This window comes from Chiroxiphia lanceolata, chromosome Z (assembly GCF_009829145.1).
Source record: "Chiroxiphia lanceolata isolate bChiLan1 chromosome Z, bChiLan1.pri, whole genome shotgun sequence".
NCBI classification, from domain to species: Eukaryota; Metazoa; Chordata; class Aves; order Passeriformes; family Pipridae; genus Chiroxiphia; species Chiroxiphia lanceolata.
The window spans coordinates 47,769,015-47,790,681 of record NC_045671.1 but is presented as its reverse complement, the minus strand read 5'-3'; the positions used below and the strand labels follow the sequence as shown (position 1 = coordinate 47,790,681).

Below are 21,667 nucleotides of genomic sequence, written 5' to 3'. Positions count from 1 at the left end.
TCTTGCTGTTATCATAAAAGGCCAGTTCTTTCTTAAATTGGTCAATTAAGGTCATGGAAATAAATGGAGAAGAGTGTACAATTTCTTAACAACACTGTCAGGATTATCCTGGTACTGAAGAAGAAACCATCATAGACTTTCTTAATGAACAGAAGTAGCTTTCATCAAAGTAGATGTTGTTTTTCCGTTTTTTTTTTTTTTTCTTTCCTTTGGTCACAATTCAGAGTTAACTACACAGCAATTGAGTGCTTGAAAGCTTTTAAAATATCCACAATGCATTTAAAGTACAGCTCTGTGTTTTTACTTAAATGTTCCATTTGTTTCAGTTTTTATAAAGCACATTATAAAATCAATTGAAGAAGTCATTTTCAGTTGAAAAGAAGCAGACTACAGGTTCATTTTTTATCAGGAGATAATGTGATAGAAGAAACAAGCAGACAGAATAAATCAATCAAAGGGAAATTATTCCAAAGCACAGAAGAAAGTTAGAACAATGAATGCAAGAATTAAAGAAATATTAAAGTGACAGAAGGTAGTATAAGCAGAAAAATCCTATTCCATTCACTCAGGAAGCCTGGAAACTACAAAAATGTCCTTTGACATAACAGAAGATAATGACTGGACCCACTTCTTAGGAAAGTCTGCTGCATCCCTGGGGCCCAGTTGAAAGACATGACAAAAAAGCTTCCTAACCTTATACAGCTCTTGGATTATTATCTATTATTGATTTCTCATGTGGGCAGAGAAAGTTGCAGTAAGAAGTCCAAGGGCAATCAAGAGAGACTTCAGGGCCTTGGAACAATTGGTTAAGGGATCAGGAGTACAGTAGCGTTCTCTAAAGTGTCAGTTGCAAGGAATGATTTGGAAGAAACATGGAGACCAAGCAGATCAATACCTGCCTCCATGACTGTTGTCTGAGGCAAAATTTTGAGTTTTTTGATCATGGGTCAGTCTGCACAACACCAGGCTTGCTAGTGACAGACAGGGTATACCTGTCTTGAAGGAGTAAAGGCTCTTTGTGCAGGATGTATCAGGGCTCATTGAAAGAGCTTTAAAGTAGATTTGAAAGGGATAAAAGCAATATCATTAGAGATAAGCCTGGGGGTGGCACATCGATGTTTGAGGTCTGCTGTTATGGTCCCTTGGTGTGCTCCACAGTGTGCTGAGTACACTGGAGCACATTTGAGATGTCCCCTTACTAAAACACACAACAGCTTGGCCATCTCAGGGAAGGCAGGGGATGAAGATACACACAGCAGCAAAGACAAAAGTGTTGTTGACCTATTAGAAACCATAGAAAGATCGGAGAACAGTTCCATAGGAATGAGGGTTTCTCCCGCCAAAAATGTGACAGGATTAATAGCACAGCCGAAATGCATCTAGAAGAACAAACACAGTGTGAACGACAAACAGTAGGAGTTCGAAGCTGTTGTGCAGCTGGAAAACAATGATGCAATTACAGTAATTAAAACATGGTGAAATAGCTCACACAACTGGAGAGCTGTAATGCATGGCTATAAACTTTTCAGAAGGGATAGGCAAAGGATGGGTGCAGGGGGTAACCCTGTATGTTAGGGATGTTTTTGATTGTCTGCAGCTTGACAATGGCAGTGGAAATATTGAGTGTTTATGGATAAGAATCAGGATAAAGGCCAGCAAGGCAGATATCATGGTGTGAATCTGTTATAGACCACTCAACCAGGATGAAGAGGGAGGTGAAACATAAGCAGTTGAAAGAAGCCTCATGATCACTACTCTTTGTTCTCATCGAGGATTTCTACTTACCAGATGTCTGCTGGAGACAAAACAGTCTAGTACATTCCTGGAATGTGCGAAAGATAACTTCCTGACATAGCTGGAGAGGGAGCTAATTAGGGAAGGCACCCAACTGGACCTGCTGTTTGTGAACAGAGAAAACTTGTGGGTGATGTGATGGTTGGGGGCCACCTTTCTTCACTGAAAGGCTGCTCAGGCACTGGAACGGGTTGCCCAGGGAAGTGGCTAAGTCATCATCCCTGAAGGTATTTAAAAGACATGTAGATGTGACATGCAGATACATGGTTTAGTGGTGCATTTGCAGCGCTGGTTTACATTTAGACTCGATGGGTCTTTTCCCACCTAAATTTCCCAGATTTCTTTGATTCTAAGTCATGTGCTCGGAATGTTTTCATTATTTTCCTGATGACCTTAGCAACCTGGTTGTTTTATCTTCTTAATATTGTTTTCTGTGATGTACAGTATGAGGGTGGATCTTTGATAAATCTTTGAGGTTCTAAGGCAAAAGGAGCATATCTTCCAAGCAAATAAGTAGATTTCCAAAGACTAAGACATGATACTAAAAGGAAAAGACTGAAGTGTTTTCTGAAGTCTATAAAATCCAGAAAAAATCTAAAATGTACTAGATTTGTTCCTCTACAATTTGAGGGCTATTCATAATGTAATGCCAAAATAGAATTTATTTCAATCTATTTATTTCAGTCTATATGGAAGTAATTTAATAGAAAAACAGTAGTTTTTGATTTATATCAAAATGCATATAATGAGAAATAATTAGAAAATGTTACTAAAGCTGTTCAAAAATAAGTCATATAAGCCCTGCACTGTTTAAAAGAATAATGTTACTCTAGAAAATAATCCTAAAATTTTTTGAATGAAAGAGAACTTTTGCTTTTCAAATACAGGGTTTTAAAAAATTATTTTGTTTCCAATATATTCCTTTGGTGCAACAGCTTTTCAGCTTTGCAGCTTTTCGGTAGCTCTGAGAATTATCAATACATTTCATTGAATTCTTGTGTTACCTTCTAACTATGGAAAATCTTTGATGGGAAAATTCTAACATTCTTTAATGTGTTCTTGTTCTCTTTTCTTCCTTAAAACAGGAATTATTAAAATACTAATATTTTAACAGAAGAAACTCAAAAGTAACATATGTTGTACTATAGGTTATGCATTTCATATTCCATACTATAAGTATGGAAGAGTCTATGTCCAATTCAGGAACACACAACTCTCTGCTTCCACTATGGACAATAATACCTGGACATAAGCTAGGCAGAGCAGCACACTCACAGGACAGAGCAACAAAATAATTCAAGGGTGTCTTAAATCCATTGAGGCACACTACTACTCCTGCGGCCAGAGAATTGTACTTTGGATTTAAGAAGTTTTCAGCACCCTTGGTGACAGTAAATAATGTGCATGTTAGCATTTCTGGAATGCCATAACAGATTTTTTTTCCAACATGTTCTAGCACTTCATAAATGTCAACGATTCCATTTAGGGACAGTTAAAATTATATTTGAAATGAAAGCGAGTATTATTCACAAGCCATGGAGTAATTCACTTGACTCTTTTTGTCCCTTTATTCAGTTCCGCAATGAAAATATCTTGTAGGAAATCTTGCATCTTTTTAATATGTTGTTTATGACAGCTCAGACCTTCTCTGATGCAAGTTGATGGAGGAAGAAGGCATTAGGTTCTGTGGTAAGAGGTTAATCTCCATGTGCGTGGAGAGCCCACAGCTGTGAGGCAGTGAGGGGGGGAGTGCCAGCAAATGGAGACAGGTACCACTGAGGCACACGAAAAGCATACTTTGCAGTCTAAAAATTAAGCATGATGCTATTATTCATAGCTGTAAGTGATGTATTGCAGGGATCTTCTGTGTGAATTATAAAAATAAACTCTGCAGTTAGATGAATTCTTGCGGTTTTATAAATCGGGGGATCAGGGTATTGGCAGAGTGGTCAGAACTGGGAGAAGCTAGAAAGTTATATCTTTCTCTCCTACTGTCCCATTAATCAAATTATGAGCCTGAATCTACTTCCATTTTTACTCTGTCTTTATTAAGAAGACATTATCTTAAAAAGTTTGCGCATTATCTTTAGCTGAGGTTGACTGACATCAAGTCCTTGATCTCAGCTTGTGCCTCCAAATGTCTTCTTATAATATATAATATTAAACCAAAGGAAAAGGACTACAGAAATACAGGTAAATGTTTTTTAATTAATACACAGAATATTGATGTGGTTCCTAAGTATAAATAAATGCTTACTATTGACCATGGAGCTCATTTTTCTTGCACCTACACAAGTTGTTCTGCAACTGGTAGACATGTCATAACTCAGAATACTCCCTTCATAAGGCCAGAAAATAAATTACAATTTTCTCACTTACAATGCCACAGAAATATACCTGACCTATTAAGGAGATGTAATGTCAGGATGCAGGGAAAAGTACAATTTTGATAGAGGGTCAGAAAGCGTGAAAGAAAGTATTGACACTTCATAAAGTTGACTAGTCATCCAAAACTGAGAAGTATCAGACCGCTAAACTTGAGAAATTAACAGTAACATACTTTCCTCTCTTTTTGTAAGCAGACTTGCCAGTTTAGCATTGGCTAGAATTTCTGAAGGAAATTTGGTTCCAAACCAGTAACACAACAGAAGAGTTACATAAGTGAGAAATAAAAAAGAAAAATCAAAACAAACACAACAAACCCCTAAACAAACAGAAATTGGAGCATTTTCCCCCACTCATTTAAAATATAAAATGTCTTATTCCAACTCACCCTATAGTTTCTATTGAGAATTTGCATCTTATTTCTTACAAATGCAGAACAACTGTTGAAAGATGATGTGCAGTCACCTGGTGATTACACTCCCACTGCAATGCTTGTGTTTATTTTTACTCACAGAATGTGCTTCACTTAGCAAGACACAAGCAATTTGGTTCCTCACTGAAAAAAAGAATGCTTCTGTTTTAGTGCTATTATCTCATTAAAAGGTACAGGCAGAGAAATATGTTGAATGTCTTCCTTTTGTGTTTCAGTGGTTTTAACATTTCTGCCTTTCCTAGTAACCCAGTATTACAACTGCAGATGCACACAGACAGGAAACCATGTGTTTTTTTCATAGTCCTTAAACTTTTCTTCCCTTTTGTTGTTACGTCTCAATCTGTGATATAAAATGTCAAATCTAAACATTATAAATCAAATGCCTGAATATGTAAAGTTTTTTTGTAACGTAAACTACACTGCTATAAATATTAGGTCTATTATTCTCAGATAGTTGGAACATTTCAATTTTCAGTTAATATTTTTTTCCCAAAATCAATTCAGGAGGTCTTCATTATAGCCCAGTAAGAGACAGTTTCATTAAAGAAAAAGTATGTTTGTGTCTGACAGGTTAATCTAGAAATCCATACTCTTGTGTGAAGTTTACTTCTGTCAGTACGACCCAGTTCTGTTATAAAAGTTGTCTCCCATAGGTACATCAGATAACAGACACACGCTCTCCTCTGCTTGCGACCTGCACGTTGTTTAAACCTCTTATTGATCCAACTAGGGAGTATTAGCTCAAATTGAACTAATACTTGCTTCCTTGACAGTGTAGTCTCATAAGCGGTGGTTGAAATAGTGAAATAGCAATGGAACACCTCAGTTCCAGGTTTAAGGCTTGGGTCTGAAGAGAGCCACAGAAACAAGGTGTAAAGATTTGCACTACTGCACTGAAACTCAAATGGGATTGTGACAGACCAAGATCTGTACAAGTCCCTGTGTAGCTCCTGTGGAGGGGAACACTGCAACAAATAAATTGTGTTAAATGTATGACTTTTTATGCTGTGAACATAGAAACTAATATGTTTTAATATTTGCCTACACCACAAAAAATAGGTAGCTAGTGTTTTCCTCTAGGTATTTTTGTTGCTATAAATTTTCTGATATTAATATAAGATTGCCGATCAGGATACTAATAAGTGTCCTGTGCCTAGAATGTTCATAAAATATTTTTGATATAATGAATTTTATCATAAACCCTATGTCAATATGCAGATATTAAGAGATGTTCATTCAACCTTTAAAAAAAATAGGACAGCATAACGAAAGTCTAATTAGTACACTGATGTTCTAAAATATAATTATCTCTAGAGGAAATTAGTATCTTAACATACAACAATGTGTAATATTAAATGAAGTAACTGAAAGTCACTCACAACTTCCTCAATGCTAACAACTCTTTATAAAGACAATTTATGTATTCTACTCCTGGATGAACACTATGGGTTATAAAAAAGAAAGGTTTGTTGGGTTCTATTGTTTGGTTTTTAATGATTGACAGAAATATATTTTTATATCAACCTTAAATCACTGAAAGAGCATTACGATATATTACATCCCCATTTTGTTAGACAATATTTCCAAACAGCGAGACGTAAGGGTATTAAGTCTCCCCAAATTAAGGGCTATTACAGAAAAAAGACTACCATAGTTTACTTTTAGTCTACTTTTTTATAAATAACAGAAAAAAGATAAATTACTAAAAAAATAAATTATTAAAAAATTCATAGTTTTCTATAACTTATTCCCAAATCCAAATTCCCTAGTAGCCACAGTTTTCTAGAAATTAAATTAATTTCCATAGCAACCAGCTGTGACATCACCAAATAATAGCTCAAAGGGAACTGGCAAACGAAATCAAAATCCTTTATTTGGGTACTTTTACTTCATTAAGCAGGGTAAGGAAGGAGAAAAATAAGAAGGGGGAAAAATAAATAAAGAAAAAGAACTTTTATCACCATCATTCAGATTTATTTCTTCATTCATTCTTTTTTTTCAGTACTTACTATAAATAGTCACCAAGGATTGTGGTGTCTTAATGCTACATTATGTTTTCAGTTGCTAAAAGAGGATAGGATAATCATCAGGATTTTCATGCATTTAGAAATGGAAAACAGAATAGTAATTGACATATAGATCATTTGCATATTGTGCACCATTCTTTGCTGCACCGTGCTACCAAAATCACTAATAACATTGTTACCTGAGTCACTAAGCTTCAAATGAAATTTATGTTCCATTCCTAACAAACAGAAAATGCACTTGCATTCATACGCCATGTGAATTTTTATATTTGTCACAGAATGAATACATGGATCGCAAGGCACATTTTCCCTCTAAATGGAAAACTATGATTTTGAATAAACAAAATAGATTTTTATTAGCAATTTTTACCATTCTTGCATTTGCAAATGTGTGAAAATGTATGAAATAGACAGCATGTCACTTTGTGTATGGCTTTTCCTAAGAAGTCTTGCCATGCCAAACCCAAAGAGTCTTGAAATTTAACATTTACATGTACCATGTTTTCACATATAAATGTCTTGCCATTTGTACTCAAGTTATTCAGACAGCTGCTGACCACAGTTAGTCAGCCTCCTCCAGAAGGCTATTTACAAGAAAAGGTAGAGAGTTTTGTTGCTTTGTAGTGCAAAGAGAGCACGAACAAGCTGCAAAACCCAAACAGATTCATGCTTTTGGAATTTACATATAACTGTGTTTACATTTTTTATGTTAGTGCATCTAATAAAATACGAGCATTCAATGTGCAACTGTGCCCAAAACTTCTCTTTTTCAATGTAGGCACCTAACAGTGAATCAGGCTTTCTTATATAGGGAGTATGCACCCTAGTAAACAGGAGAGTTACAAAGCAGTAAGCTGCCACTACCAAAAATAATCATTTTTAAGATAATTTTGCAGAACTGCAACTTCAGCAGAGAGGCAAATAACAAATTTTTGGAAATCTTATTTTCTTATTGGGTCAAAAATTTAAGTCATAAAATCACTTCCAGAAAGAAAGAATAGTTCATTTCCAAAACACTTTAAATATATTACTTCGATGCTTTTGAAAAGAGTGCAAATGGTATAATTATGTGTTTATGGCTTTTTGAAGCCATACACTGTCTGCTAAGAAACAGAGAAATCCAGTTCTGTCCTTTCATTCAGGTTCTGACCTTCCATTTAAAAACTGTTTCTAAAATTTATGATTGTGAAGGAGATCTCAGCACAATACTGATGAGGCATCTGCTTAAACTTGCAGGGAGGCATGAAGCCCAGCTATGAAATGTGTGAAATTTTCTGTTTGTTTCAGCCAAAAGAATTCATACATATTTCTACTGATGATAATTGAAATGTCAACACTGTTAATTTCATTTGAGAAAAGTCAGGGAAGGTGTCTTTCACACAGTTCTGAGGTTTTGTCTTGTTTGTCTACTGCAAATGGATTTCAGTTTAGACATACTTGTATATATTTTCGTCAATGAGCATTCTGAAGTACATCAATTAACCATTTTGACAGGGAAATGTGACAGAGATATTTAGATATTTAACACAGTTGCCCTTTTTCCTTTTTTATTTTTTTAATGTTTGAATCAAGGCATCCTGGTTTAAAGTTGATTCATATGTTTCAAATATTCCATTTCATGTATTGTTAATTGTCTTTCTCATTAATTGATTAAAACCCAGTGATTTCACCCCAGTTTAAATGCTCATGACCTAACTTGATAATATAGTAAGTTTTGTAAATTATAGGTCTACAAAATGTTTTGCCAAATTACACCAGTGTTATGGATTATACCAATTTGCCAAGAAATCTGGAAACACATGAATTTTTGTGGTTCTATGTCTGCTCTTTCCCTGGTATAAATTTTATTGACAGTGGTCTTTCACATTGCTGTAAAGCAATTACTTTATTTTATTTTCTCTTTGCCTAAAATACCCTTAAGTACCAGTTTCAATAACTTTGTTTCTAATTTCCCCCAACTATTAGGCAGAAGAGATTTTCAGTTTTTTTAAACTATGCAAAGCAAAGTAGGCTCGCACTTTAATGATTTCTTCTTAAGAGAAGCAAGAAATGAGGCAAGCACAGACAAGTTTTTCAGGCATACCTTTTGTGACCCTGGCATTCTCAAACATTCTCAAACGAGTGAAGTCTTCTGGGCCACTGGTTGTTATTCAGAAACAAATGTATCCCCTCCCTTGCTAACGATTTTCACACAGCTTCTACTTATAAAGTCTCCAAATTTCAGTTGCAAAATGCTGATTTAGTTGGGCTTGTTCAAGCAAATTTTTAATAAATCTTGATAGAGGTGTACATATAATACACAGTTACTGGATACTTTTAGCAATTGTAAAATGAAATGGAGAGTATAAGCAATCAGGATTGAAACTGCTAATATATGATATGACTTGTTAGAATTTCAGCTTAGATTTTCTATTTGCTTAGTTTCTTCAATGGACTGCAATACATCAAGCACAGAAACAAGAATCACCTTAAATTTAGATTAATTCAACATTTTCACTGCATTTTCAAAATGTCACACGCTATTTAATTTTTATTTTAGCTCACTTCCTTGCCCAGCTATTTCTTTTCTGTGCAACTGTCCTTCCAAATATTGTATATATGTATATATATATATACACATGTGTGTGTATATATATATATATATATATATATATACATATATATATGATGGCATAAAGTACTTCTGTTCTGAAGGAAAAAAATAGGTATAATAATTCTGAAAAACAAAGTGAGATAAGATATTGATATTTACATGTGGGGTTTTTTGGCTTTCTTCTTTCCCCACTAAAACCAGATCCATTGGTACCACTATTACTTTCCATAGGAGAAGTCAGTTGCTCAGAATATATATACTGAATAACTACTTTCAGTAACTAACCTCCTCCATCAACAGTATCGTTTAGCATATGCTTCATTTTAAACATTTGAAATAAGACTAGTCATATAGCAAAAGCTAAAGCTCATGCCAAGAAATTTTATAAAGTGGGGCCATAAAGAGGCCTTACAGAAATGGTAGAAAAACAAGTTTAAAGAATCGCTTGTATTTGAAAGATAGATTGCTAAATAGTCAAGACTGACAGATAAATCACCTGCTACTATGCACTAGCACAAATGTACACATGGAAGATTGCCTTACTCTTCTTGCCAGCTTCCTCTACTCCTCTACTCTCGAGGTAGCCTTTGTTTTGTGCTGGTCTTTCCCATCAATCTTTGACCGTTTGTCAGAGCTTCCAAAGCTTAATAAAAATTGTCCCTGCATTGCTTAAGACATCACACTCCTGTCACCGCATGTCACTGGCTTGAGCAGTGTATCCTACTTACTTTAAATGCAAAAAAGAGAAGCTAAGAGAAGGTAACAGAATTGAACCTAAACTAAGCTGATCTAAGCTAAGCTTTGCTCTGTTACTCTTGCTTCCTTCACAAGTTCTTTTTTTGCTGTTTTTCATTGTCTTATACGCACTTTCTGATTAGTCGCTTCATTTTCACATGCCATAGCTGTGCTTCCAGTTGACCAGCCAGTCTTTCAGTCTCATAATCTTTGGAATGATGAAAGCTGTGAGCATATGTAAAGGTGCTGACAAAGACACACATATAACAGGGAAAAGCTCCTGGAAAATTCTGCATTGGAAGTAGAGACTATTGACATCCCTGATGGAAATGGCATAAATTCTAAGGTGTTTGAAACACTACATTTTTTCTAAACACTATGTGAACAGTAACAGAAAGCACACTAAAATATTAAAGAAATGGATACAGCACATGTACAGTTACTGATAAAGAAACATATCTGAAAGCAGGTCATTCACTTCTTTTATTAAAGAAAGTGACAAAAAGTTTTGAACTATACATGAGTGATGACATGCATTTATGTGATTAATGTCTTCACAGGATAGTGGAATTTCTAGAAGTGAATAATTTACAATCAGATGAACAAACTTCTGAATGTGATTGACCTTTGGGAAACAAAGACTGTCCTCTTTGGAGGTCAGCATAGCTGAAATATACTTGTAGAGGATGGGAAGAAAGAAGTGGGCTGTCACAGGTTGCCTGAGTCATAACAAAATGCAAAGTGTCACTTTGGAAGCTTTTCCTCCTTTTACTGAGAGGACAAAAAGTATAGTCATTAAAAATAAAAATGTAAAAATATTGCAAGGTGCATATTTAGTTTCAAATTTAAAAAATGCCTTTAAATGTGTGTCAGAAAAGTCAGGAAAGGTTTATGATTAGTATGACTAAATGACAAGACTGGTAAGAATGTGCAATTTTGTGTCCATTATTTCCCACAATGAATCACATTTTTGTAAGTGTCTGAGAATTAATCTTGTTTTCTTAAGGTAAGCAAAATGAAACATTACATCTGATCAGATCCCTATGACTAAGCAAGCAGTGTCAATGAAACTGCAACTGAACATTAAGAATTCCTTTATTCATAATAATCACTAATGATAGTAATGTATTTGATTGCATCAGTCAATAAGAAAGGTACTAAAGCACATAAAATCCATATCTATTAGTCTTCAATGTGTATTAACTAGAATAGACAGAACAGTGTCAAAGCATTAGCTTACAGGATATAAAATGCACCACTCAAAAAAGCCAAATAAGCAAGCACAATTTAATATTGCTCTCATCCCTCTAAAGTCTGCATTTTAGTTTGCTTTCAGACTTTCAATGCCAAGGGCACAAGTGACATTATACTCATTACAGAGTCATGGAAAGGCTTGGGTTGGAAAGGACCTTAAAGATCAACTACTTCCAAACCTCCTCCCATGGGCAGGGAAACATTCCACAACATCACAAACCCAACCTTGAACACTTCCAGTGATGAGTATCCACAAGTTCTCCGGGCAACCCGTTCCAGTGCCTCACAACCCTCACAGTAAATAATTTCCTCCTAAGATTTAATCTAATCTGTCCTATTTTAGTTTAAAATCATCCCCTCTTCTTTTTAATAATCTCTCTTTAAGTACTGAAAGGCCATAATGAGGTTTCACAGAAGCCTTCTCTTCTCCAGGCTGAACAACATCAGCTCTCTCAGCCTGTCTTCACAGCAGAGGTGCTCCAGCCTCCTCCATCTTTGTGGCCTCCTCTAGACTCACTCCAACAGGTCCATGTCTTTCTTGTGCTGAGGATTGCAGACATGGATGCAGTACTTCGAGTGGGGTCTCACAATGGCAAAGTAGATGGGGAGAATCCCTTCTCTCACCCTGCTGCCCATATAGGACACATTTTGCTTTCTGGGCTGCAAGCACACCTTGCCACCTCACGTCCAGCCTGTCACCCACCAGCACTCTCAAGTCCTTCTCAGCAGGGCTGCTCTCAATCTGTTCATCCCCCAGTTTGGACTGATGCTGGGCGGGGGTTGCCCCAATCCAGATGTAACATCTCCCATTTGGTCTTGCTAAATCTTATGATCTTATCTGGTCCACATCTCAAGCTTGTCCAGGTTCATCTGGATGGCATTCAGGACCAGCTGTACAACATTGAATTATTAGCAGTGAATTATTGAACACTCTGACAATATTTGGAAAGAGAAGAAGCTGACAACTTGGAGTATTTATTGTTCACTTTCCTCTCCAGGTCAGAGGGTACATTATCCCTTGGTAGCGTGTGGGGGGGATGTCACCTCCTCCGGCGGACAGACATCATGCGGAGTTGGGTGCTTTCTTCAGGGACTCCAGGAAGACGCGCTCACCTTCCAAGAAATCAAGCTCCTGAGAAGAGAGGGATGGATGCGATGAGTACGAGAGAGTGACAGGGGCACATTCCAGGGTGATGCTCATGACAGAGGGAAGGATCCCAAACCCTCCTTCATGCAGGGAGCCACAGGCTGGCACTCATCCATGGTACCCCTTGGGGTGCACGGGGGGGCCTCCTTATAATCCATAACTATGAATAGGACCCACCAATAAAGACTCCAAGAGCACCCCCGCTTGGGCAAGGGCACATCTGGGAAGCAGGAGCTGACAGGAGAGAGTGGGGACTGAGCCAGAGTCTGGCAGAGCTGGCTTCACCCATGCAGGGATGGGGTGGGAGGAAGACAATCCTGGTGAGCTAAGGATGTTATCCATGAACATGAGACAAGCTGTGAGGAGACACCTGTCCTTGCTTTTGCTATTGGTCCTCTAACTGCCCCTCGTTTCTGCAACCCTGCCCAACCCAGCAGCTCAGTAGTGACTTACGAGACACCCCATCCTGTGTATATCAGGCTCAAATCACATTTTACCCAGCCTTGCTCCCACTCAGCTGGTTCCAAGCCCATTCCAGTCCCTGTATCCCACTGCCTCACCATCTGGGCCCTCTGCCTCAGCATCTGCAGTGTAGCATAGAGTGCAGTGGAGCTGTCTGTGCTGTCCCTGCAATACCCGAGGCCATGCTGAGGGTGGATCCTGCCTGCAAAAGATACATTACTGGATGGTGTATTGCTGTTGGAGGCTTCGCAGAGCAAACCTTTTTTTTTGCTGACCACATGCACCTGTAGCAGTATTCTCCCCAAATTCCCAGTGCAAAAGGGCTTTAATCCACCAACCCCCCAGAGCACTGCCCTCGCTCAGAGAGTTTAGCTGAGCTCCTGCAGAGGATGAGGAGGCAAACTCAGTCACAGATGACCTTTAGACATTAATATCGCCCCCAGCAACATCCCAAGCCTCTTGACAAATGGACTACAAATGCAGCTGCTCTCCACACATCCCTTCCTATCAGCATCATGAAGTCTTACACGGTGCGCTGGAGAGGCTTCCCATAGGGGCACAGAGGTTTTGGGCTGAGTTGCATAGCTGTTCGAGCTGTCTCCTCTGCTGAATTGTGCTCAGCCAGTCCTGCTCCATTCCCACAAGAAAGAGAAACTGTTGGCAAATGTACAGGCCCTTGACACAGTGGCCACAGGCCAGGAAGGGGAGGGTTTATTTGCCTGGTGCAGAAGCTCTTGATGCTGCCTCAACTGCTCCAACTGTCTCTGCATGGCCTGGAGCCTGTCCTGGTGTAGGGACTTTATTCGGTGTGCCTCCCGCAGGGCTCGCTTACCTACTCTATACTTCTGGGATGAGCGCTGCAAAGCGGAGTGGAAGATAAGAGACAGGGCCCCTTGCTGCCCAGGGGCAGGGCTTCTTTGCACATCCCCTTATTCCCAGGTCAGGATTAGGATACAGGACTTTGGGAGTGTGAAGCCCCAGATTTGCTCCCGGCCTCTGTACAGCTGTGAATTGCAGTGCAGATGCTACACTTACTTCAATCATGCTTTTAATTTCCTTCTTCTGCTTCTGGATGGTCTGTGTAACACTGTTCACCTTCTCCTTCTCTAGCTCCAGCTCATGCCAGGATTCATCTAGCTGCTCCCTGTCCCTCTCCAGCTGCTCCTCCTTGGCTCTCAGCCTATGGCCCTGGAAACTCAGCTCCTCCTGCTCCTAGGATGGGCATGGGAGAAAGAGTTGCATTACCTGACCTGTTCTGGACACTGTCTCATGTCTTCTCAAGTAGATGAGGGAGATCAGCCTTTGCTGATCTTCTCCTGCAGGCCAGTTTGGAGTGCAGAGCAACATCACCAGGTACTCAAGCAGTGCCCTCATTCGCCCACCGTTGGGAGTTAGGACTGGCAGAGCTCTGGTGGTACAGACAAACTCATATTCTTTCCCCAGAAACAAGAGAGCCCCTCATCACATTGCACATCCTAAGGTGTGCTCAAGGCATGGTAGTTTGTCAGCAGTGGAAAGACTTGGCCTGAATGGTTATTTTCCACCCCACTAGTGCTTAAAAAGGCAGCTCTGCTGCAGTGTCTGTGCCATATATCCACTCTTGGCAGCCCCAGGCAGGAGCAGAATGTGGCTGGACATGTGCCCACAGCACACGGAGGTTTTGCCTAAGCCACCTTGGAGGTTTCTTCTCAGCAGACTTAAAGTGGAGGTCTGCTGCTTCTGCTCTAACCGTCCAGACTCCTCACAGGCACAGGAGAGAGACAGAGAGGACTGATGCTTCAGTCAACATCTAAGACACACTGGTGGAGGCTGTTCCTCAACAGCCAGGTTCTCACCACACCGAGTGATGTCTCTGACTTTACACCTGGAGGCAGTGCTGAATGGCTTCCCTGTGGGCAGGACCCATCCCTGGAGCCTGCCAGGTGGTGTTGGAGGCCATGGGAAGGAGCTCCACGATAGTACCTTGGCCAATCTCATCCTGGTGCGGTCTATCTGCTGGGACTGCTCCCTCTTCTGCTCCAGCCACTCCTCCCTCAGCTTCTCTTGTGCGTGGAATTCTGCCCACTCAGCCTCCAGCTTCCCTCGCTCCTCTGAACACTTCTGCAGCATTGACTTCTGCTCCTCCAGCAAAGTGTTCTGGAGAGCATGGCAAGAGGGGCAAAGAAGAAGCCCTAAGTCCCATCTGCCAGGGTATTTTTCACATTTGACACATCATTCCCATTAAACCCCACACAATATCTGGCCCATGTCCAGAACTCTGCAAGGAGAGCTCTGGCTTCTGCTCCTCAAGAACCAGCATGAGTCATGCAGGCACACAGCAGCCTCTGGTATCTGCATGCTAGGAGGCTGTTTGGATGGCGATTCCCCACCTGAGCAGGTGCGGAATGAAGAAAACAGAGGTCAGATGAAGGAGACTGAAGCACCCAGAACCCAGCTCTTTCTGTCATCACATGCTGCAGTGGAGCGCTGCACAGACTGACAGCACATGTGAAAAGCACCTGGCCATGTGCACCTGCCCTCACCTTCACCCTCTTCAGCTCTTCTCGCTCCATGGAGAGCTGCTGCTTCATGAATTGTTGCTGCTTCTCCAGTGAACACTGCAGTGATTTTGCTTTGGCTTCCTCCACCATGGCCCTGCCGCGCTCCTGGGTTCGGACATGGGAGGAGAGACAGATGCCCTTCCCAGACTCCAGTGGGTGAGGCACATGACCCATACCCACACAGGAAGGCTGAAGTAGGCAGAGGACACAGACTGGGCTCACCTGCTCCAGCACCTGAGTCTGCTCACTCAGCCTGGCCTCCAGTTTTGCAATCACCTCCAGGAATTGGCTCCGCTCCTTCGCCATGTCCCTCTGCTGCTGCGACAGCCTGTCCTGGAGCTCTGGAGGAGAGGCAGCAACAGGGCCATGAGCAGCATGAGCAGGGATACCCCCACTCTATCCACACCATATTCACAGAAAAAATGCACCTACTTGTGCTCACCACCTGCTGCACATCCCCAAGACTCTCTTTTGTCAAAGGGAGACCCTGAGATGTTGGGTGGCCAAGGCAAGCAAGGCTTTGCCAGCCTCAGCTGGACTAAGTTCCAATGAACTCATTAGCAGAGGTGAGGGTCTACAGGTGTAGGTTCCATAGGAATGAATCCCACTTTGATGACACGTACCCTTGAGCTGCTTGTCCTGCTTCTGGGACATGGGATGCTTTTCCTGCTCCTGGGACATGGGATGTTGCTGTGCTGGGGCCGTGTCCTGCCTCTGCTGTGGGAGCTGAGCTGCTGGCTGCTCCTCCTGCTGCAGCCGCTCCTCCTGCTGCCCATCGTTCTTCTCCACCACCTTCATATGGCTCCTGCCGAAGAGGTCACAGCAAGAACAGTGTTGCTTTCTTGGCTATACCTGGCATGCTGAGGATGTGCTGGCAGTGGGACTGGTCCCTCCTCCTTGTCACCCATAGCAGTGTTGATGAGAATGAGCCACTACCTTGGCCCCCCGTGGGGCTGCTCTCTGCCACCACCAGGTACACACTGATGTGGCTCTGTCCCCACCAGGGATGGACTGGGGAAGCACTCCAGCATTCCCACCTCAGGGGAGATGGACAAGGCTGTAGACAAGCACCTGACAGAGGAGGTGAGAACAGGCCAGAGCCTGCTACCTGTGGGCACATGCAATGAGATCCAAGTCCTCCTGGTGCTGCTGCTGGAGAAGCTGCAGTAACTGCCTTAGCTGTGCCTGCTCCATCTCCAGTGTCCGGACCTGCCGGACACCCAGAGAGAAGGTCCTTGTGCGACCCCAGGGACAGAGTTCCCACAGCAGCACTTTGGGGCTGTAGGCATCTCTGGACAGCAAGATTTCCTCTATCTGCCCTGTCACTCTGATGCTACTTGGAGCAGACATGGTCCCTTCTCCTCCCTCAGCACTACCTGTCGTCCCCCCACCTAGCAGGCAATGAGGCTCACCTGGCCCTCCAGCTGTGACACATGAGCTTGGATGTGGAGCAGTGCTAATAAGCAGCTTGATGCAGACTGGAAATGTGACTCAGCTGCATTAACCTGACGGGACACAGGGATGCTGTCAGGCAGGTAAAGCACCAGACAGACCATCTCCTCCTTGCTCTGGAACAACAATCCATCCCTAGCCCACTGCAGCCCTTCCTCTATCCTTCTCCTGCCCAACCCCACTGCTAGTGCGTCCTTTCTCCCCAGAAGCAGCCCCTACTCCAGACACAAGGATACTGGGTTTTGTTCTAGGGAGACAGATTCAAGGAGAAGAGTGTGATTCCTCTGGGAGACAGTGTGAATCCTGCCACCTGGGCAGGGTGAGGAGATTCATCTAGATGAGAAATGTAGGATTCCAAGACCAAGCAAGAGCTGCCTCTGCAGTCAAAGCTCTAATTCCCTTTCAGTTGTTTAGAAACACCTTCACAGCTCATCCCTGATCCCCACTGCTGAGTTGAATGGAGTGAGACGACGGGCAGTACTGGCCTGCCTCAGCCCCAGCCCTTGGGACTCTCAGTCTCTCTCCTGAAATTTGGGCTCACCTCTAGAAATTCCAGTTCCTCCTCCAGTCTGTTGAAGAGATCATCCTCTAGCACAGACCTGTGACACAAGCCTGGGCGTTAGCAGCACCCCACATGAGATTGGCGAATGTACCTTGGGGACAGCCAGGCCAGGCAGGGGGAGGTGCAGGTGACCAGACAGGAACAGTGCAGCAGCCACATCATACAACACAGAAAAATGAAGCGAAAATAGCACTGGGATAAAAGCAATGTTGGGGAATTGCTCTGTTTAACAAGTAACTGTTACAAGAGAGATTTACAGAAGATGTACAGGGCTGAGGAGCACCCAGCTCTTGCTGGAAAGCTTCAGGCTCTGGGGTCCCAGTTCCCAAAGGCATCACAGATAATTCACCTTCCCAGGAAATGGCTATTGGGTCAGGGAATGAGGTGGAGAAGTCAAGGACAGGCAGATCAGAAGAACTTGGAGGCTACAGAGAGATCCCCAAGAGTGATGTGTCTGAAAGGCACTCACTTCTCACTGGCCTGTGAGCAGGTGTCCCGGGCTCTCAAATTGCTGCCATCAGTCGGCTGAAAAGCTCTGGCATATTTAACATTATATTCATCTGGAAACCAGACATGGAGTGATTAGAAAAATGGACATAGACATATTCCTGACTCTGTCTCTCCAAAGGGTAATCTGCTGTGTCTCCATGGGCCACTGCTGAGCTCAGTGCACCCCAGTACCATGTCCCTGCCATGCCACAAAATGGGGATGGCATGATCCTGCAGATTGACAACCTGCTCTAAGGATGGCTGGTCATAGCCTGAGCAGCATTCCCATGGCCAAGGGTGATGCTGTGGCTCCTGCCTTTTGCTGGGTTCTTTTTGAAGGGCAGGGGGACCCTCTCTGCCTATGACTGTCCAAACTATACAACCACGTGATACGTACCTGGGGCTCTGACCTTTTGAGAGGGATATGGCTTTGCAGACTGCAACAGCTCTGCTGAGGCTTCTTTCATGGTGCTGAGCTGAGGGACTGGCTGACTGCATGGGCACAGAGACACAAGTAATGCTCAGCAGTGTCACAGCTCAGGGAGAGGTGCACAGGCATTTGCCTGATTGCCATTTTTGTCAGTTTAAATCTTTGCTGTCCCCTGAGATCAAATAGGCAAGAGCCTGATGATTCTTCAGAGCTGCCTTCCCTCTCAGATACAAAGGTCCCATAGCAAAGGGATCACTGGTAGGTACCCACTCTCCCCATTCCCCCCTCTCCACACAACTGCTTTCTGCAGGTCACCTCTCCCACGGAGGATGCCTGAGAGACAAATGAGACCTTACCTAGAGCCATCTGTGCTCTGTGTCTTGTCCTGTGGGGTAGTTGTCTGTTGTGGTGCTCTTGTGGAGGCATCCACCTGGCTTCAAGCACAAAGCATCCAATGGGAGACAGCCAAGGAGAGGATGAAAGATGAGACCCTTGCCCCTGATACCCATTCCTGCCTCACAGCTGACAGCCTGTCCCTGTTGGCTGTGGCAGGATTTAGCTTTTGATTTCAGAAGGAGCACAGGCACCTCAAAACCTCCATCACTGGTGTTCTTTCTTGCTGCATCCATCTCCTGCCTCTGGTAGAAGCAGCCCCAGCTAATACACCTCTGCCCATGACATATGGCTGTTTGTCTGCAATTCACTTCTGAGTCCCATTTGGGTGGCACAAGTCTGAACCTGTGTCCAAGTGAACTCAGTACAGGAGGTCCTTTGCTTGCAACTAGCAGGAATGAAGGGAAACGGAAGTAGGAGCAAGGAGGATGGGGGAGCTTTTTGGGGTGTGCTGATCCAGGACAGCTCCATGGGATCTGGGGCCACGTGTGTAATCTTGACCACAGATGGAAAGAGAGCCCAGAGCTGGGATGAGGCAGTGGGCTGGGTCAGTAGTAGAAAGCCCCATGTTATTACCCTTGTCTGAGAGAGGACAGTGCTTAGAATTAATTTCCTAAATCTAAGACAAAGATTTCTGAGAAGTCCTGCTGGAGCAGCTACATGTGGAACAGATGGGAGACCTGCAGCCACTGACTGTGCCTTTACCTGGCAGGAGTGTGGACGTCCAGCTCTTCACCCGGGGCGTCCAAGGCTTTCGCCTGGGCTTGAGATTTCTTGAGAGCCAAGGCAGCACTCAGCCAGTCCTCATCCTCCTTCAGTGGGTCAGCTTTAGCTCCTGCCTTCTCTGTGGCCGGGAGCTGGCTGGCAGGGACAGGCTGTCTGTCTGCAGCAGGGCTGGTCTTTGCTGGAGGCTGTGGCTCCAAATCTATAAACTTCTCATCTTTTGAGCTCCGCCAGTCACAGCTAGTCCTTTTGGCCTCCCTGACAAGGCTGTGACTGGCTGGTGGAGCAGATTTGGAGTGAGCCTCCTCTTTCAGTTTGACATTGTTCTGGGATGCACGCCGGCTGCAAAGAGAAGCAGTCACATACCTGCCTGCAAGGGGACCCTGCAAATGAGGGGACACTGGGAACCCTGCCCACCCCACTGCAGGGGCAGAATGGCTGGTAACTGGAGCTACAGACACACACAGAGCACAGTACCTCACAAGTTGTGTATTTGTCGTCTGGTCTTCTAACTCAGAATGCTCATGCTCTCCAAAGACACATTTTTTTTTGTCTTGATCCTCTTCCTTCTCTGTTCAGACAATCAGCCTTGAGTAAGTACCCAGAGGAGCAGCTGTCTGCAAAGACACTGGCCCTCCTCCTCTTCCTCCTTCCCTGCAGTTCCTCCTGGGATTGCTGTCTCTGGGAAAACACAGCTGGAAACATCTTCACTGGAAAATCTAAGTGTGGATGGGAACACCTTCTTCGTTTGGAATCAGCCCACATCCAAATGCAACTGAGTCATGGCTACAGTGCAAATGCTACCAGGTTGCCTCTAGGGCAGAGTATGACACTTTTGCATCAGCCACCTTCCCTTCTCACTACTACAGAAATGGTAAGTCCTCTACAAGGGCATTAGAAACCAACCTCGCTCTCCCAAGATAATGCTGTCACATCTGACGACCTTCCCAGTGTCCCTGGTTGGGCTCACCCAGCTGCTTTTTGTTCTTCTTATCCAGCTGCTTTTTGTTCTTCTTATCCAGTTCTAACTCCCTGTGCTCTCTCTTGCTTGTATCCAGGAAGAGTATAAGGATACTGCTCTTGCAGCTACCAAGTTCACAAAGCAGGGGTAAAGCTCCCAATCTCAGTAAGCCTTTCTCTTTTGAAACCCCCCAAGAAGGCTGCTCTGCAGCCTCATCAGCATAATGCCCTCCTTGCCGGGCTAAAGAGAACTCCCAGGACTTAAGCCAGTATTAGAAGAATAAAACATTTAGCTTCACTTAGCCAGCAATGAGACATCTTTATCAAGTGAGCCTGCTGCTTCCTATTCAGTTAGTCCCTGGCCACAAGCAGCCCTTGATCTGTGAGCTCTCACCCTGCAGTGTCTCAGAGTCCTGGGCAACCCCAAAAGCACTGTTTCAGCATCACGGCTGCAAGAGGCCTCCAACCAAGCAGTTAGGGAGGAGAAGAACAGAAATAAAAGCGTAAATTATCCCCTAGATTTGGGAATGACCCCAAGAGAGGAATACAGGGCCTCAGTAAGCAAATTGCCTTGATGGGAGAGGCAGGTGAGCATCTCTGGTTCAGGAAAGATGCAATGCACTCAACTGCAGCTTTCAGACAAGGATTCTGGAACATTCCAGCAGCCAGGGATACTACCTGTGCCCAATGTGCCCCATCCTCTCTCCCATGCATTTCCAGGAGATAAGACACTTACATACATGAATGCACCAGAGTGTACATACCTCCAAAACTCTTCTTGCTATTTTCAGCCTGTGGAGAAAGACAGGTTCCCTCATTAGAACATAAAGTAGGTCTGACCCACACCTTCCCAAAACACACTAAGGCCAGAGGTACCCCATAAACAACAGTACAGCCCTCCTCGTGCTCTTTGGGAATTGGCATGTGAAATGCAGAGAAACCACAGGGATATTTCCAACTTTAGAAACAGCAGTAGCATAGCCCCTCTGAGCACCGGCCCTGCAGAGCCTCCAGCCCCTGGGATCCCTCCTACCTTCCAACAGAGGAGACAGTGCATCCGTTTGTTTTGGAGATGACATTCTTGCCTTCAGGCCATATAACACTCACCATGGTAGTCTGTCCCAGCCTTCCCGTGACCCAGCAACTTGGTTTATGGCTTGTTCCAATGGCCAGTGGGGCGGGATGGAGCCCTCGGGGTCAGGAGGAGCCCGCCGGTCCCGCAGCACGGAGCTCCCACAGCCTCCGCCGCGGCGGTGCCGCACGTGGTTCCTCGCGTGTGTTCTCGGAG

General features: G+C 43.3%; 1 protein-coding gene across 4 annotated transcripts; it reads right to left on the bottom strand.

The window, feature by feature from the left end:
- Window positions 1–12,180: 12,180 nt before the first annotated feature.
- On the bottom strand, window positions 12,181–21,667 carry FBF1 (Fas binding factor 1). 4 transcript variants are annotated; one of them, XM_032676585.1, is made up of 19 exons: window positions 21,487–21,666; window positions 21,144–21,171; window positions 19,897–19,990; window positions 19,402–19,761; window positions 18,660–18,737; window positions 18,271–18,365; window positions 17,854–17,944; window positions 17,364–17,421; window positions 16,783–16,875; window positions 16,479–16,579; window positions 15,994–16,175; window positions 15,593–15,711; window positions 15,353–15,475; window positions 14,793–14,966; window positions 13,866–14,042; window positions 13,550–13,687; window positions 13,358–13,457; window positions 12,929–13,032; window positions 12,181–12,353 (listed from the first exon to the last, which is right to left on the bottom strand). In XM_032676585.1, the coding sequence occupies exons 1-19, from the start codon at window positions 21,487–21,489 to the stop codon at window positions 12,285–12,287; spliced, it is 2,187 nt and encodes a 728-aa protein (XP_032532476.1). In that variant the 5' UTR covers window positions 21,490–21,666; the 3' UTR covers window positions 12,181–12,284. The 4 variants fall into 4 exon arrangements, with proteins under 4 accessions (XP_032532476.1, XP_032532477.1, XP_032532478.1 ...); XM_032676586.1 differs by having other exon boundaries at window positions 18,271–18,370; window positions 18,665–18,737; XM_032676587.1 differs by lacking the exon at window positions 14,793–14,966 and having other exon boundaries at window positions 21,487–21,667.

What these genes read in the sequence shown, in the direction of transcription:
- FBF1 (XM_032676585.1), bottom strand. An exon ending in TAGCAAGAAGAGTTTTGGAG is followed by an intron (nt 19,991 to 21,143) that starts GTATGTACACTC and finishes TTGTCTGAACAG; the next exon opens with AGAAGGAAGAGGATCAAGAC. An exon ending in GCAGGACAAGCAGCTCAAGG is followed by an intron (nt 15,712 to 15,993) that starts GTACGTGTCATC and finishes CCTCTCCTCCAG; the next exon opens with AGCTCCAGGACAGGCTGTCG.